The 16,284-nt window shown below is 43.6% G+C and overlaps 2 protein-coding genes across 3 annotated transcripts in view; one reads left to right on the top strand and one right to left on the bottom strand.

The window, feature by feature from the left end:
- Positions 1–16,284, bottom strand: part of RB1 (RB transcriptional corepressor 1) — a 373,697-nt gene that overhangs the window by 99,581 nt on the left and 257,832 nt on the right. The gene's annotated exons all lie outside the window — the stretch shown is intronic.
- On the top strand, positions 13,603–15,796 carry LPAR6 (lysophosphatidic acid receptor 6). Of its 2 annotated transcripts, XM_077297423.1 has the most exons (2): positions 13,603–14,172; positions 14,408–15,796. In XM_077297423.1, the coding sequence occupies exon 2, from the start codon at positions 14,470–14,472 to the stop codon at positions 15,205–15,207; it is 738 nt and encodes a 245-aa protein (XP_077153538.1). In that variant the 5' UTR covers positions 13,603–14,172; positions 14,408–14,469; the 3' UTR covers positions 15,208–15,796. The 2 variants fall into 2 exon arrangements, with proteins under 2 accessions (XP_077153538.1, XP_077153537.1); XM_077297422.1 differs by having other exon boundaries at positions 13,603–15,795.

The following is a 16,284-nucleotide window of genomic DNA, read 5'->3' as shown; positions in this document are numbered from 1 at the left end:
ATAGTCTCACTGCTCTTACAGTAAAGAATCCGCATCTGTTATTATGCTTAAACCTTCTTTCCTCCAGACGTAGAGGATGCCCCCTTGTCCCTGTCTCACGTCTATGATTAAAAAGATCATCAGAAAGGTCTTTGTACTGTCCCCACTTATATTTATACATTAAAATAAGATCACCCCATAGCCTTCGTTTTACCAAACTAAATAACCCCAAGTGTAATAACCTATCTTGGTATTGCAGACCCCCCAGTCCTCTAATAACCTTAGTGTAAAGGCCCCGTCTCACATAGCGAGATCGCTAGCGAGATCGCTGCTGAGTCACAAGTTTTGTGACGCAACAGCGACCTCAGTAGCGATCTCGCTATGTGTGACACGTACCAGCGATCAGGCCCCTGCTGCGAGATCGCTGGTCGTGTCGGAATGGCCTGGACCTTTTTTTGGTCGTTGAGGTCCCGCTGTCATCGCTGAATCGGTGTGTGTGACACCGATCCAGCGATGTCTTCACTGGTAACCAGGGTAAACATCGGGTTACTAAGCGCAGGGCCGCGCTTAGTAACCCGATGTTTACCCTGGTTACCAGCGTAAATGTAAAAAATAACAAACACTACATACTCGCCTTTTGATGTCCGTCAGGTCCCTTGCCGTCTGCTTCCTGCTCTGAGTGCCGTACAGTGAGAGCGCAGCACAGCAGTGACGTCACCGCTGCACTCTGCTCTCACTGTACGGCGGCACTCAGTCAGAGCAGGAAGCAGACGCCAAGGGACCTGACGGACATCAGAAGGCGAGTATGTACTGTTTGTTATTTTTTACATTTACGCTGGTAACCAGGGTAAACATCGGGTTACTAAGCGCGGTAACCCGATGTTTACCCTGGTTACCCGGGTGCTGCAGGGGGACTTCGGCATCGTTGAAGACAGTTTCAACGATGCCGAAGTCGTTCCCCTGATCGTTGGTCGCTGGAGAGAGCGGTCTGTGTGACAGCTCCCCAGCGACCACACAGCGACTTACCAACGATCACGGCCAGGTCATATCGCTGGTCGTGATCGTTGGTAAATCGCTATGTGAGACGGGGCCTTAAGTAAAGGCTTTTCTCTGCAACTCTTTTTTATAAGGGCCACCTCTATGGAGCGTTTGGCTTATTGAGTTAGTATGGACAGAAACTCCAGTCTCTGCTTGAGAGATCTGCAGCTCCTTCAGTGTAAACTTTGGTCTTTGTGCTGCACCTCTGATTAACCCATTAAAGGGAACCTGTCAGCAGGATTGTGCATAGTAACATACACACAGTGTCAGGTTGGCGCCGTTCTGATTAAAATGATACCTTGGTTGATGAAATCAGTCTGGTGTTGTTGTTTAATCTTTATTTTCAGTTTTCTGTCAATGAGATTCTCGTGCCCTAAGGTGGGGTTGGTATATGTGGTGCTCTGATTATATATTCATAATGCAGAAAGGGGAATCCCTCCCCAGCCCCCTGGCAACGAGCCACAAGATCCAAAAGCATTGAAGGAATTCCTCAGCACTTACCTCTAGTTGCCTACCACAATAGCAATGTTTGAAAGGCCTCTTTCACACTTCTGTTTTTTGCCATCCCTCGCAATCCGTCGTTTTGGCAAAAAAAAACGGATCCTGCAAATGTGCCCGCAGGATGCGTTTTTTTGCCATTCACTTTTATTGACGACGGATTGCGACGAATGGGCACACGTCGCATCCGTCATGCAACGGATGCGTCGTGATTTTGCGGTCCGTCGTGACGAAAAAACATTGAATGTAACGTTTTTTTCGTCCGTCGAAACTGCCATTTCCGACCGCGCATGCGCTGCCGGAACTCCGCCCCCTCCTCCGTGGAATTCATAATGGGGCAGCGGATGCGTCAGAAAACTGCACTATTTGCACAACGTCCGTCGGGCCGACGGTTTGCAACGACCCCGTACTGACGGAAATGTGAAAGAGGCCTTAGACTCAGGATTGGGTCGAAACGTTGGTTGCTTTCTGCTATCTTCAGAATCATCTATTTTTGTTACATTTCTAGTGTAGTGACCACTGTAAATAAAATTTTACACATTTTGCATTCACCTGAGTGCGGCTGTTTCTCCTACTATTTAGTTGGACTTAGTACTTTTCAGCCAGCACCAACCTACCTTGCTGAGTGCGCACCTTCTCTAATTCACAGACTCAATCAATCAGTCAGACTCTAACCTCTACAGGGGAGGAACTTAATGATCTCAAGGCAGCTGGGACCACAGTCACCAAGAAAACCATTGGTAACACATTATGCCGTAAAGGTTTAAAATCCTGCAGCGCCCCCAAGATCCCCCTGCTCAAGAAGGCACATGTGCAGGCCCGTCTGAAGTTTGCCAATGAACACCTGGATGATTCTGTGAGTGATTGGGAGAAGGTGCTGTGGTCAGATGAGACAAAAATTGAGATCTTTGGCATTAACTCAACTCGCCGTGTTTGGAGGAAGATAAATGCTGCCTATAACCAAAAGTTTTGGGGATGTTTCTCTGCTAAGGACACAGGACTGCTTCACTGCATCAATGGAAGAATGAATGGAGCCATGCACCGTAAAATCCTGAGTGACAAACTCCTTCCCTTCGCCAGGACATTAAAAATGGGTCGTGTCTGGGTGTTCCAGCAAGACAATGACCATTAACATACAGCCAAGGCAACAAAGGAGTGGCTCAAAAAGAAGCACATTAAGGTCATGGAGTGGCCTAGCCAGTCTCCAAACCTTAATCCCATTGAAAACTTATGGAGAGAGTTGAAGCTCCGCGTTGCCAAGCGATAGCCTCAAAATCTTAATGATTTAGTGATGATCTGCAAAAAAGGAGTGGACCAAAATTCCTCTTGACATGTGCGCAAACCTCATCATCAACTACAAAAAAGTCTGACTGCTGTGCTTGCCAACAAGAGTTTTTCCACCAAGTATTACCGTACATACTCGAGTATAAGCCGAGAATTTCAGCCCATTTTTTTAGGCTGAAATTGCCCCTCTCGGCTTATACTCGAGTCATTCCCAGGGGTCAGCAGGGGAGGGGGAGCGGCAGCTGTGTAATAATACTCACCTGCTCCTGGCGTGGTCCCTGCATGTCCCTGGTTCCCGGGCGCAGACAGCTTCTTCCTGTAGGGAGCGGTCACATGGTACCACTCATTACAGTAATGAATATGGACCCGACTCCACTCCCATAGGGGTGGAGCCGCATATTCATTACTGTATTGAGCGGTACCATGTGCCCGCTCACTACAAGAAGAAGCTGCCGGCGCCGGGGAACAGACGTGCAGGGACCGTGCCAGGAGCAGGTGAGTATAACGCAGTGCGTAATATTCACCTGTTCCCCGTTCCACAGTCGGCCACCACTGTGTCTTCCCCGTCCTCTGCAGCTTATGCTCGAGTCATTAAGTTTTCCCAGTTTTTTGTGGCAAAATTAGGGGTCTCGGCTTATACTCGGGTCGGCTTATACTCGAGTGATATACGGTAAGTGTTGTTTGCCAGAGGAATCAAATACTTATTTATACAATGTGATTTTCTTGATTTTATGTTTGATATACGACTGCTTCCGAAAGGTGCTGAGGGTTCCGGGAAAGCCTCAGGCCAAAGATAATTTTTGGTCGATGGATGTGAGCCGGATCCTCCTGGATGCCATGAAGTTGCAGAACATGGTCATGTCTCGTGGCAAAGCAGAGAGCTTTGTCCTGGATTTCTCACCCTACAACCTGCACGAGAACAAGTATGATGGCAGCGCAGAGCTCCAGCAGCAGATGCCAGGCAGTAACTACTCGAGTGCCAGCTCCTTGGGGGAAGACTCTCAATCTCCACAATGTTGTCAAACTACACAGCTCATTCACCATTTACTCTTTACACCATTATCCCAAAGAATGTAAGTCCGCAAGGACAGGGTCCTCTCCCCTCTGTACCAGTCTGTCATTGTAAATTTGTTTACTGTAAATGATATCTATAACCCTGTACGTAACCCCTTTCTCATGTACAGCACCATGGAATTAATGGTGCTATATAAATAAATAATAATATTCTATCTCTCAATGTCAAAATTAACCTACCTTTAAAATTATAGATTGTTTATTTTGTTGTCAGTGGGCAAACTTACAAAATCAACAAGGGATCAAATACATATTTCCCCCACTGTACATTTAACCTTTTTTTTTTTTTCACAAAAATTGTATGAAGACCCTTTTATTTAAATTTCACAAGGGTATCATGAGAAATTGGACCCCAATATTTGTTGTGCAATTTCTACTGAGTACAACAATACTCCATATGTGGGGGAAAAACCTCTATTTGGGTACACGGCAGGGCTCCGAACGGAAGGAGCAAGGTTTGACTTTTTGAACACAAAATTGGCTAGAATCGAGAGCGGACGTCACGTCACGTTTGGAGAGCCTCTGATGTGCCTAAACAGTAGAAATCCAACAGAAGTGACCCCATTTTGGAAACTAGACCCCTCAATGAACTTATCTAGATGGGTGGTGAGCACCTTGAACCCCCAGGTGCTTCATGGACGTTTATAATGTTGAGCCAAGAAAATTAAAAATAATAACATTTTTTCCCACAAAAAAAATTCTTAGCTCCATTTTTTTTTTTTTTTTTTCACAAGGGTTCCAGGAAAAAATGGACCCAAAAATTTGTTATGCAATTTGCACTGAGTGTGCCAAAACTCCATGTGTAGGGGAAAACTAATTTTGAGGCACAGTGCAAAGCTCAGAAGGGAAGAAGAGCCATATTGGAGTTCAGATTTTGCCGAAATAGTTTGAGGGTGCCATGTCACATTGGCAGAGTCCCTGAGGTGTCAGAACAGCAGAAATCTCCACATAAGTGACGTCATTCTACAAATTACATCTCTTAATGAATTCATCTAGGAGTGCAGTCATCATATTGACACCATATGTGCCTCTCAGAAATTTATACCCATTGGGTGGTAAAGAAAGAATAATTACATTTCTTCAATCAAAATGTTTTATCCACAAATTTTTCATTTTTATAAAGGCTAACTGGAAAGTATGTGACATCTCAGTTTGTCTTGCAATTTCTTGTAAGTGTGCCAATACTCTGCATGTAATAGGGAACTACTTTTGAGACATAGTGCAAAGCTCAGAAGGGAAGGAGCACCATATAGCGCAGATTTTACTGTTATGCTTTGCGGGTGCCATGACACACTGGGAGAGCTCTTGAGGTGCCAGAACAGAACCGGTCGTAAATGACCCCATTTTACAAACTAAACCTCTCATTGAATTAATCTAGGGGTGCAGTGATCATACTGACACCACAGGTGTGTCACAGAATTTTATACCAATGGGCAGTGAAGAAAAATTAACTACATTTTTACCACAAAAATTTTGCTTTAGCCCAAAATTTTACATTTTCAAAAATGAAAATGGGTAAAAATGGCACCAAAATGTGTCACACAATTTCTGCTGAATGTAAAAATATCCCATATGTGGTTGTACAGTACAGCTTAGCCATACAGCAAGAGTCGGGAGGGAAGGAGAGCCATTTGCCTCGTGCAGCGCAAATTTTCCTAAAATAGTTTGCAAACTCCATATAAAGAGCCCCTAAGTGCTCGAAGAGGATAATTCATCCTGTTTTGGAAAATGATACCTGTTATGCTGTAAGAATCAGGCTGCACTCAGATGTCACCCGAGTGCAGTCCTATTTAAGTGTGACGATTCAAAGAGGGAAAAACGGAGAGTGGACCCTCTAGACCGCGACGACGAACCCCTCACGGACGAGCTGACCAGATAGACTGCCCCCTATACAGGGAGAGTTAGGGGCAGGCCCGTGAGGGACTATCGCCACGGAAGCTGGAGAACCAGGACGGGAGAAGACCAAGAAGAGGCGGAGATAGTAGGACCACAGGATAGGTGAGTACTGCAGAGAAACAGGACTGATGGGTAAAACAGGACTGATGGGTAAAACTGCAGCAGTACAGGGACTGGCAGAGGAACTGAGGAAACGCAGAGGCTAGCAGGATACAGGCAAGACAGGATAAACCCAAAGTCAGAGGGAAAACGAACTTCACAGAGACTAAGGGTACCGTCACACAGTGCCATTTTCATCGCTACGACGGCACGATCCGTGACGTCGCAGCATCGTATGATTATCGCTCCAGCGTCGTAGACTGCGGTCACACGTTGCAATCACGGCGCTGGAGCGATGCCGAAGTCCCCGGGTAACCAGGGTAAACATCGGGTTACTAAGCGCAGGGCCGCGCTTAGTAACCCGATGTTTACCCTGGTTACCAGCGTAAACGTAAAAAAAACAAACAGTACATACTTACATTCCGGTGTCTGTCCCCGGCATTCTGCTTCTCTGCACTGTGTAAGCACCATAGCCGGAAAGCAGAGCGGTGACGTCACCGCTGTGCTCGCTTTCCGGCCGGCAGGCGCTCACAGTGCAGAGAAGCTGAGACGCCGGAGGACAGACACCGGAATGTGAGTATGTACTGTTTGTTTTTTTTACGTTTACGCTGGTAACCAGGGTAAACATCGGGTTACTAAGCGCGGCCCTGCGCTTAGTTACCCGATGTTTACCCTGGTTACAAGCGAACACATCGCTGGATCGGTGTCACACACAACGATCCAGCGATGTCAGCGGGTGATCAAGCGACGAAAGAAAGTTCCAAACGATCTGCTACGACGTACGATTCTCAGCAGGGTCCCTGATCGCTGCTGCGTGTCAGACACTGCGATATCGTAACGATATCGCTAGAACGTCACGAATCGTACCGTCGTAGCGATGAAAATGGCACTGTGTGACGGTACCCTAAGAGCGGCCAGGAACACCTGAAGGAACAAATGATAACCAGGCACAGAGGGACGGCAGGAAGCAGTTTCAATACCTAAAGGCAGGGTAACACTTCCGGGTAACAGACCTCCAGAACCATAGAGAGGACAATAAGGAGGACCGACTTCCAGGTACTAGTCCTCCAGGACCATAGAGGAGACGAAGAGGAGCGCCAACAGAAGATCAGAAGTGCACACGCGCAGCACTGAACCTGGTATGCGCAAGCGCACGAGAAGCAGAGGCCGGGAGCGAGCGAGGAGGCGGCAGCAGCGGTATGATAATACCCCTGCCAAACATGCGAGTGCAAATGGTTTATGCACACTGGGGCTCAGAAGGGAGGGGGCATACGGATTTAGGACTGCAGAATTCACTGAATTTCTTTTGGGGGGGGCGAAGAGCCATTTTGCTTTTCCAGAGACTTTGTGCTACTAGTAACGTGGAAGCGCCGTACATTTTCATTAACAGATGACAGACCTGCGTGGACACTTGCTATTTTTGTGTATTGAGTTAAAGCTTTTATTGGGAACATATTACATAATATTTTGGATCACATTTATACGGTACTCTTTGCCGAGCACTTACTTTAGGGTTTCCATCTAAATCTCTGAATGACGTGATTCAGATGAAACCCCGAGGCTTTCAATCAATATATTGGGGCAGTACAGTTGTTCTGGATTTCGTCTGGCCTCTGTTCAACAAAGTCCTTTTTTCCTAAAGTGCACAAATCTGTGGAGGGCCGCGCTTTTATGCAATGCTAAAAAGATGGAGACAGCAGCAGCATGATAGTACAGATGGCGTCCACAGTGCGTCCATTTGCCTCACTATAGGAAATCTTCCACCTGGGGTTCCACCTGAATCATGCATTTTAGAGATTTACACGGAAATTCCGATGTAAGAGATCAGTGTAGAGCGCAGGATAAATGTAAGCCGAGCCTTACTGCAATGTTTGAGAAGCAGAATGGACAAATTAACAGTAGGTGAAGAATTGGTTTTATTTATTTTCTACACCATTCCTCGTGTGGTATAAGTGATTAGGCAACTTTATTCTCAGGGTCGGTGCAAATATAGCAATACCAGATTTACTGTATATACTCGTGTATATAGAAAAGATAATTTGTCACTCCCAATTAAGATGCAAAAAACAATATGATTTTATTAATGTAGGTGTAACCACACACAATTGATGTTTCGGCCAATACTAGGCCTTCATCAGAATTACAATTAAAGCCAATGCTTGAATATATGAAGGTTGGGAACACCTTGGACAAATGGACCTGGAGAAAGGAGAACATGCACTGGAGATTTGCACAACTGTGCTAGAGGCTATTCCACTTTTTTTCAGCGGTATGATAAAACACAGTTTGCTACTTTTTTAGTATTTTTTTTTTCTTCTTAACGGCGTTCACTGAAGGGGTTACCTAGCATTACACTTTCATAGATTGGGTTGATCTGGACGCGGAAATATCAAATGTGCATTAGTGTAATTTTTTTTATTATTATTTTTTACTTTTTTTTCGTCCGTCTATGAGACTTTCACTTTTTTTTTTTTTACTTTGATTGCAGGTATAATGCATTGCAGTGAACCAGCATTGCATTGCATTATACCTATTCTGAAAGCTTCTGGAGACCATGCTGTGAGCATGGTCTCCGAAGCTTTCTGTAGCTTGGTGACCCACAGTGACAGTTCAAAGTCACGATGGGCATAGCCAGTTATGGTGCGGAAACTGACATCTACCCATGACGTGCTATGTCCGTCATTGGACGTAAAGAAGTTAATGCCCTCCTTGCCTAGGCTGAGAGTTTTGTGGGTTGCCCTTGATCATCAGAGATTGGGAATATTTTTTTTTCTGACCCAACCCTGACTTAGAATTCTGAACAATCAGAATTATTTTATTATGTATATTTTTAAATATTAGCCAGGGAGACTTTATTCCACTGAATGTTTGTTTCTTGTATGGTGCCACTTCCTACATGTCATAACTTTCAGAAGGAGAGGCAGAAAACTATATTGGCTCATGTTCAATAAAAGTGATAACCTACACAACTAGTATAGCTTGAGATTAAAGAGTAATTAAACGATCGCCTTTATTTTGCTTATTTTATATGGCATTGAAAGTTATTAAACATAAAGTGGTTGTCTCGCCCTTTGCTATTAAAGTCTGCAGTAACTATGTGACTGCGGACTCCTGACTCCTCACAGCGTGCGCACCACATGTCTAGTTGGAATGTGGCCGGAAGTGAGCAAATCGCATGAGGTGTGACATCATGCACCCCCACGATCAGCTGTTCGCAGTGCTGGGTAGATGTGATCATTTCAGAGCTGCACAGCTCCACCAACTGTATGTTGGCTGCGACCATATACCACACATCCGCCTCTATTCACTCATATAGAACCATGACTACTATTAAGATGACTGACGTCTGCAGCTCCGCAACCGATCATAGGCGGCCACCACCGACACAGCAAACTGGTGAGCAGCCGGGTGTAACCCCCACTGATCTGATATTAATGACATTTCCTAAGGATAGGCTATCATAATAAAAGTAGTAGAGAACCCCTTTAGGCTGCCAAATTTTTTACCATTACTTTACTTTTTATGAACTGGAATCTTGCAATCATTACGAAGCTTCAACAAGGCAAAGATTTGTCATTAACCGTTTACTCATGTGACATCCATGACAAGCAAACCACAAAGAAACCTCTATTAAAGAAGTGTGGAGTGTTTACACAGAGTGTAAAATGATGAGGCTGGACTCTGAAATAATGGCTCACCACATGTTTACCCTTTTCTCTATCCCAGCTGCTTTCTGACCTGATAAGTGGAAGGGCAGCTCAGGAAGGGCAAGGAGGTCATCATGGATCTTATCTTGTCAATGTGAAATCTTTTCTGGACTTCAAACTTGTCAATGTGCAAAATATCTTGAATTCTAAAAATCCAGTAGATGACATATACAGTGGGGAAAAAAGTATTTAGTCAGTCAGCCACCAACTGTGCAAGTTCCCCCACTTAAAAAGATGAGAGAGGCCTGTAATTGACATCATAGGTAGACCAAAAGAATGAGTCAAAATGAGAAAACAAATCCAGAAAATCACCTTGTCTGATTTGGCAAGATTTATTTTGCAAATTATGGTGGAAAATAAGTATGTGATCATTAATGAAAGTTCATCTCAATATTTTGTTGTTATACATTCTTTTTTGGCAATGACAGAGGAAATTGCACCAGACAATTTGTTGTGCAATTTCTCTTGAGTATGCCGATACCCCACATGCAGGGGAAAACTACTTTTGAGGCACAGTGCAAAGCTCAGAAGGGAAGAGGCGCCATATTCAGTTCAGTTTTTGCTGGATTTTACATTTTCACACAAAAAGTGGGTAAAAATGGCACAAAAATGTATTCCAAAATTTCAAATGAACGTGGCAATACTTCATATGTGGCTATACAGTTCTGCTCAGAAAATATGGAGAGACAGAGCGCTATTTGCCTCCTGAAGAGCAGATTTTCCTAGAACAGATTGCGGACTCCATATACAGAGCTGAATTTGCTGAATTTCTTTTGGCGGGTGAGGAGCCATTTCGCTTTTCCAGAGTCTTTGTGCTGCGAGTAATGTGGAAGCCCGCTATATTTCCGTTAAAAGATAGCATACTTGAGTGACGGCTTGCTTTTTTTGTGAATTGAGTTGAAGCTTTTATTGGAAACATTTTACATAATGTTTGGGATCACATTTATCCGGCACTCTACGCTGAGCACTTGCTTTGGGGTTTCCATCTAAATCTCCGAGCAACCTGATTCAGAAGAGAAACCCCTGAGGGATCCGTTCACTATAATGAGGCAGCAGAGTAACTCTGGTCTCTGTCTGGCCTCTGTTCAGTGATGTGCTTCTTTTCAGAAATGCACAAAACTTTGGCCAACATCACTTTTATGCACTCCTAAAAAGACGGACACAGCCGGATCACAGGTCAGTTGGCATCCACAGTGCCTCCATCTGCCTCACTATAGGGAATCTTCTGCCGGGGAAGCTCTATGAATCACATATTTCAGAGATTTACACGGAAACCCCGATGCAAGCGCTCAGCGCAGGATAAATGTGCGCCGAGCCTTACTGCGATCTTTGGGAGGCAGAATGAAAAAATCAACAGCATGTGAAGAATTGGTTTTATTTATTTTTTACACCGTTCCTCGTGAGGTATAAGTGATTAGGTGACTTTATTCGTCAGGTCGGTGCGATTACAGCGATACCAGATTTAGGCCTCTTTCACACGTTCGTGTCTCCGGTAAATGTGGTGACAGTTTTTACACGCATTGGAAACACGTACACATGTAGATCCATTCAAGTGATTGGGTCTGTGCACATGTCAGTGTCTTTCCACGGACTGTGTCCATGGATAAAACACTCTGACATGTCCATTTTTAATGCATACGTGCATAGGCATAACACACATGGATATCATCTGTGTGACAAGCATCGGCGCTGGGGAAGAAGCGTTACAGTAAGCGCTGTTTCCCGGCGCCGGGTGCTGAACACGGCTCTCATCATTCTCCCCTGCTCTGCCTGAGATCAGCATGAGCAGGGGAGAATGATGAGAGCTATATGTAAGTGATAAAAGAGACAGCAGGCGGCGGCTGACGGGACTATTACTCGCATCAGCCTACCTCTGCTACCGCTAATAACAGTGACAGCAGGAGCGGCTCATGGGGATATTCATCAGACGCCGCCTGAGCTAAAAATCAATAAATGAAAAAAACAGACGTGGGTTCCTCTGTATTTTCTATAACCAGCCAGGCAAAACTCACAGCTGGGGGCTGCAATCCTCAGCGGTTAGCTTCAGCAAGGTTGGTTATCAAGAATAGAGGGGTCCCCACGCGGTTTTGCTTTTTTTAAAATTATTTAAATGAATAATTTAAAAAAAAAGCATGGGGTCCCTACATTTTTGACAACCAGCCTTGCTAAAGCTCACAGCTGGGGGCTGGTATTCTGAGACTCGTAAGGGGCCATGGATATTGACACCCCCCCAGGCTAAAAATAGCAGCCCACAGCCACCCAGAAAAGGCACATGTATTAGATGCCCCAACTCTGGTGCTTTGCCCGGCTCTTCCCACTTGCCCTGTAGCTGTGACAAGTGGGGTTCATATTTGTGGAGTTGAGGTCACCTGTGTATTGTCAGGTGATATCAAGCCCACGGCTTAGTAATGGAGAGGCGTCTATAAGACACCTATCCATTAGTAATCCTATAGTTACATGGTACATAAACACACAGCCAGAATAAAGTACTTTATTAGAAATAAATCAAAACACTTTTCCATTTTTATTTAAAAATAACAAACACAGATACACTCACCTAACGCCTAATTCCACCAAAGCCCCTCGTTCTCCTGTAATAAAACAAAAATAAAAAACAATCATATCCCTCACCTGTCAGTCGTTCTGTCCCACGTCTTAATCCATGTCTGGGGGATAAATAGTTTTCAACCTGGACGGTGCCAAGATGCGACCGTCCAGGCAATAGCCGAAACTTGCGTAGGGGCAGGCACTGTCACCCACCAGAGGTAACCTTTGTACCATCTTGATTTTCTCTTGTAGTTCTTCACACTTCTTTAGGAGAATGCTATTCCACTAGGATTCTTTATGGGGTTTTTTCTTGTATGCATTATCTTGTGAAGTGTGTCATCTCATCAATCTCTATGTACAACCAGTTTTTAAAATGTGGTGGGTTGCTGGTGCTAATTTTTTTGGTTTCCCACTTTTTAATAACCTTGTCTGCTTTTTTGTCAATAAAATGTTGTACTTTTTATTATGATTTGCTCGTCTATATTTTTTCTTTCTGATTTTACCATATTGTACTCAACCGTATATATGTCCACAGTTTGGAACTTTATTATTTGTTTTACAACATTTTATTTGGTTTATTTTTGATTTGATGTCAATTATTGACCCAACCTCTTCTTAATTTAGCACGGAGATGAAGCAGCATCCCCATGCTATAGAATCTGTCAGCTCTGCATTGACAAACAAACTTGCTCATCATGCATTGGGCATGATCAGCAAGTTTTCTAGGTCTGGTGACCCGGGTCATCATGGCAACTATCAGGACCCAGCGTCATGCCGCGGGTTCTTCAATCCAAAGGCAGAAGGGCAGTCAGCCCTCTGCTGGCTTCCGGAATGCTGCGATCATGATCGATAGCAGCATTTCGGGGATTAAAGTCCCAGGAGCGGTCTGTGACCGCTCCTGGCACTTAGTGTCGGGTGTCAGTGGTCAGAATCAGCTGACACCTGGCAGCAATCGCCCGTGCACCCCCCCGTGTGTGCACGCGTTCGCCTAAACGTAATGATCCATCCCTGGTCAGATAGGCCCATAGGGCCAGGGCACATGGATGGAATATTACGTTTAATGTCAGAAAGACAAAAAAAAAAAAAAAAAACACAAAATTTTTTTTTTAAAACATGTACTGCTGCCAAATGACACATCTAATGCACACACATAAAAATGCAGCAAATAGCTGCATTTTATAAAGCAGTATTTTTAGTTTTGGTTGTAGAAACACCATGTGTGTGAACATAGCCTAACACTGCAGTCCGCTGTAGCAGTATTACCAAATACACGATATAAAAATATATGCAAGCAGCATGTACTAGCACATTTACAGTTAATGGATCACTCCACAGTATCTCTTGCTGCTCATTCACAATGGATTCAGGTATATTCCCAAGAGACTTTATCAGACTGAGAGCAGAGGGCGCAAACAAACTGGGCTGTGTCTAGCCTTTGTTTAGTGCCAGCCTCTTCCTGTGTTGTTCAGGCTTTTTTAAGTGTAAGGTTTCAAAGGAGCAGACGCCTGCACAGACATTACACATCAAAGCCTGCTGGATTTTCTTCCAACCTAAAACTTTGGTTTTCTTCTTCAAACCAACAAGTTTTCATTGGAAAGATCACCATAAAGAAGCAGAAGACTTCCCCAGGAATGTTTGGCTTTTACTCCACAAGACAAGATACTGAAAAATATACTATGCTTTGTGAAATTCTCCGCTCACACGGCTTCTGAAGCTCTCAGTCAGCTACATCAGCCCTACCTTTTACTGTTAGGCGCTGGGCAGTAAGGACAGCAGCTGCATAGTGAGAGTGAATAGTGAGAAGCAACAAGAGAAATACGGGAGATGTTTATCACAGCACATCTACAAGTACATGCTACATTTTGCTTTGGGAAAGAAAAACCAGGACAAGCTTCCAGGTGATGCTAAAAGATCGTCCAAGAAGAAACCCTGCAGTACATCACATTGCTGCTGAAGACAGGCTGTGGTATATGCGTTCTGCCAAGGATCTGTGATTACAAAAACTTCTACCAGAACCGTCAGAGCAAATCCTAGGATTCCAAATATGATGGTAAGAAATATCTCCGACACAAACTGTACAGTGGATGACAACTTTAAGTACACCTTGTATGGATGTGTTTATAGCATGGTGTTTGTTCTTGGCCTCATCGCAAATTGTGTTGCCTTGTACATTTTCACGTGCACATTAAAAATACGGAATGAAACCACGACGTACATGATGAACCTGGCCATTTCTGACCTTTTGTTTGTATTTACGCTCCCTTTTCGGATTTTCTACTTTTCAGCCCGCCATTGGCCTTTTACAGATGTACTGTGCAAAATATCTGTCACACTGTTCTACACGAATATGTACGGCAGCATCCTGTTCCTCACTTGTATAAGCGTGGATCGCTATTTGGCAATAGTATACCCTTTTCGGTCAAAGACCATCAGGACAAAGAGAAATGCCAAAATTGTCTGCCTGGCTGTGTGGCTCACCGTTCTTATGGGAAGCGCCCCATCATCCTTTTTCCAGTCTACAAATGCAAATAATAAAAACAACACCACCCAAACCTGCTTCGAGAACTTTTCAGAGGATACTTGGAAAACATATCTGTCTAAGATTGTGATATTTATTGAAATAGTGGGCTTTTTCATCCCTCTCATCCTCAATGTTTTCTGCTCAGCAATAGTTTTGAAGACCCTGAAGAAACCAATGACTTTGAGCAGAAGCAAACTGAACAAAAGGAAAGTGCTGAAAATGATAGTTGTCCACCTGGCCATCTTTTGTTTCTGCTTCATACCTTACAATATTAATCTGGTGCTATATTCTCTTATGAGGACAGAGGTGTTTAGCAATTGCTCAGTGAAGGCTGCAGTCCGAACTATGTATCCCATTACATTGTGCATTGCGGTGTCTAACTGCTGCTTTGACCCCATCATCTACTATTTTACTTCAGAGACTATTCAAAACTCCATAAAAAAGAGAAACCGACCTATGATGAAAGACTCTCACTTCTCGGAAACAATGGCTACAGAAAATTTTATTCAGCATAGCTTACAAACGCTTAAGGCTAAAATATTTGAAAATGAATCCACAATATGATGCCTGGATTGCTTAGTGTAAAACAAAGAAAAGACCCCTGTGGAAACCCCTGGATTAACAGCATTGTAGAGGAAATGCGTGATTGAACAAGCCAGTCCTCCCTTACTTCAAACCCGGATACGTATCACAAAACATTTATGTTTTGTTGAACTTCAGAAAAATCAATGGTACCCGACTACTTTTTTTTTTTGGACTGTGAAGCGTCATTAGGAAGTATGCAGAGGGTCTGGGTAACATCGGGTTGGGGTGGGATAAATGTGGTTGGGGGAGGGGGAACACAGGCAGAAGTGAGCTTCTGTGCAAGAACAGTAAATAGGGCCTTTGCAGTCCAATAGCTCATCATAATGGACAATTCCACCTGCTTTAAAGCTTAAGTGGGCCCTGTACCTATTGGGCCCCTAATGGCATGACTGCCCTCGAAGATAGTCTTGCGTTTTATACGCCCCTTCTAAAGGGGGTGTAGTATTTACAAAGAACGTGCTGCTGTCGACTTTGGCAGCAATGTTATTCATTAAGATAAATTATATATTTATACACGTGTGTGTATATGTATATATATATACATATATATATATATATATATATATATATATATATATATATACATATATATATATATATATATATATATATATATATATATATATATATATATATATATATATATATATAGCGCACACTGCCTGATTCAGCTTAGGCACATAAGTTCCAATAATGCATTGGCTGCCAAAGTCTTAATTTGTTTAAAACAGTATAATTGTGTACATACGTGGCTCTGCTGGCTTTACCTTAAAGTATTTGACAGAAATGAAACTTGCCATCCATTTTCTTTCAAGAAAGGTTTTACTATTTGCGCATATGGCTACTGCTTGCATACGGTTTATGAACTCTTAACGTCTTTGCTTCCAAATGATATCCATTCAATCTGTTTTTGTACATCGGCTGAGAGTAAAGATGTTGAATGTCGACTATTTCCTTCTTACAGAAGGCCATTACATTTAGTATATTACTGAATATGAGAATAGTATTTGACTTGGCTCATGCTTTCTACAAACACTGTACATGCAAAATCTACTC

Source organism: Ranitomeya variabilis, chromosome 3 (assembly GCF_051348905.1).
Source record: "Ranitomeya variabilis isolate aRanVar5 chromosome 3, aRanVar5.hap1, whole genome shotgun sequence".
In the NCBI taxonomy this organism is placed as follows: domain Eukaryota; kingdom Metazoa; phylum Chordata; class Amphibia; order Anura; family Dendrobatidae; genus Ranitomeya; species Ranitomeya variabilis.
Note: the sequence above shows the minus strand (reverse complement) of the source record. Positions and strands in the feature narration are given on the sequence as shown.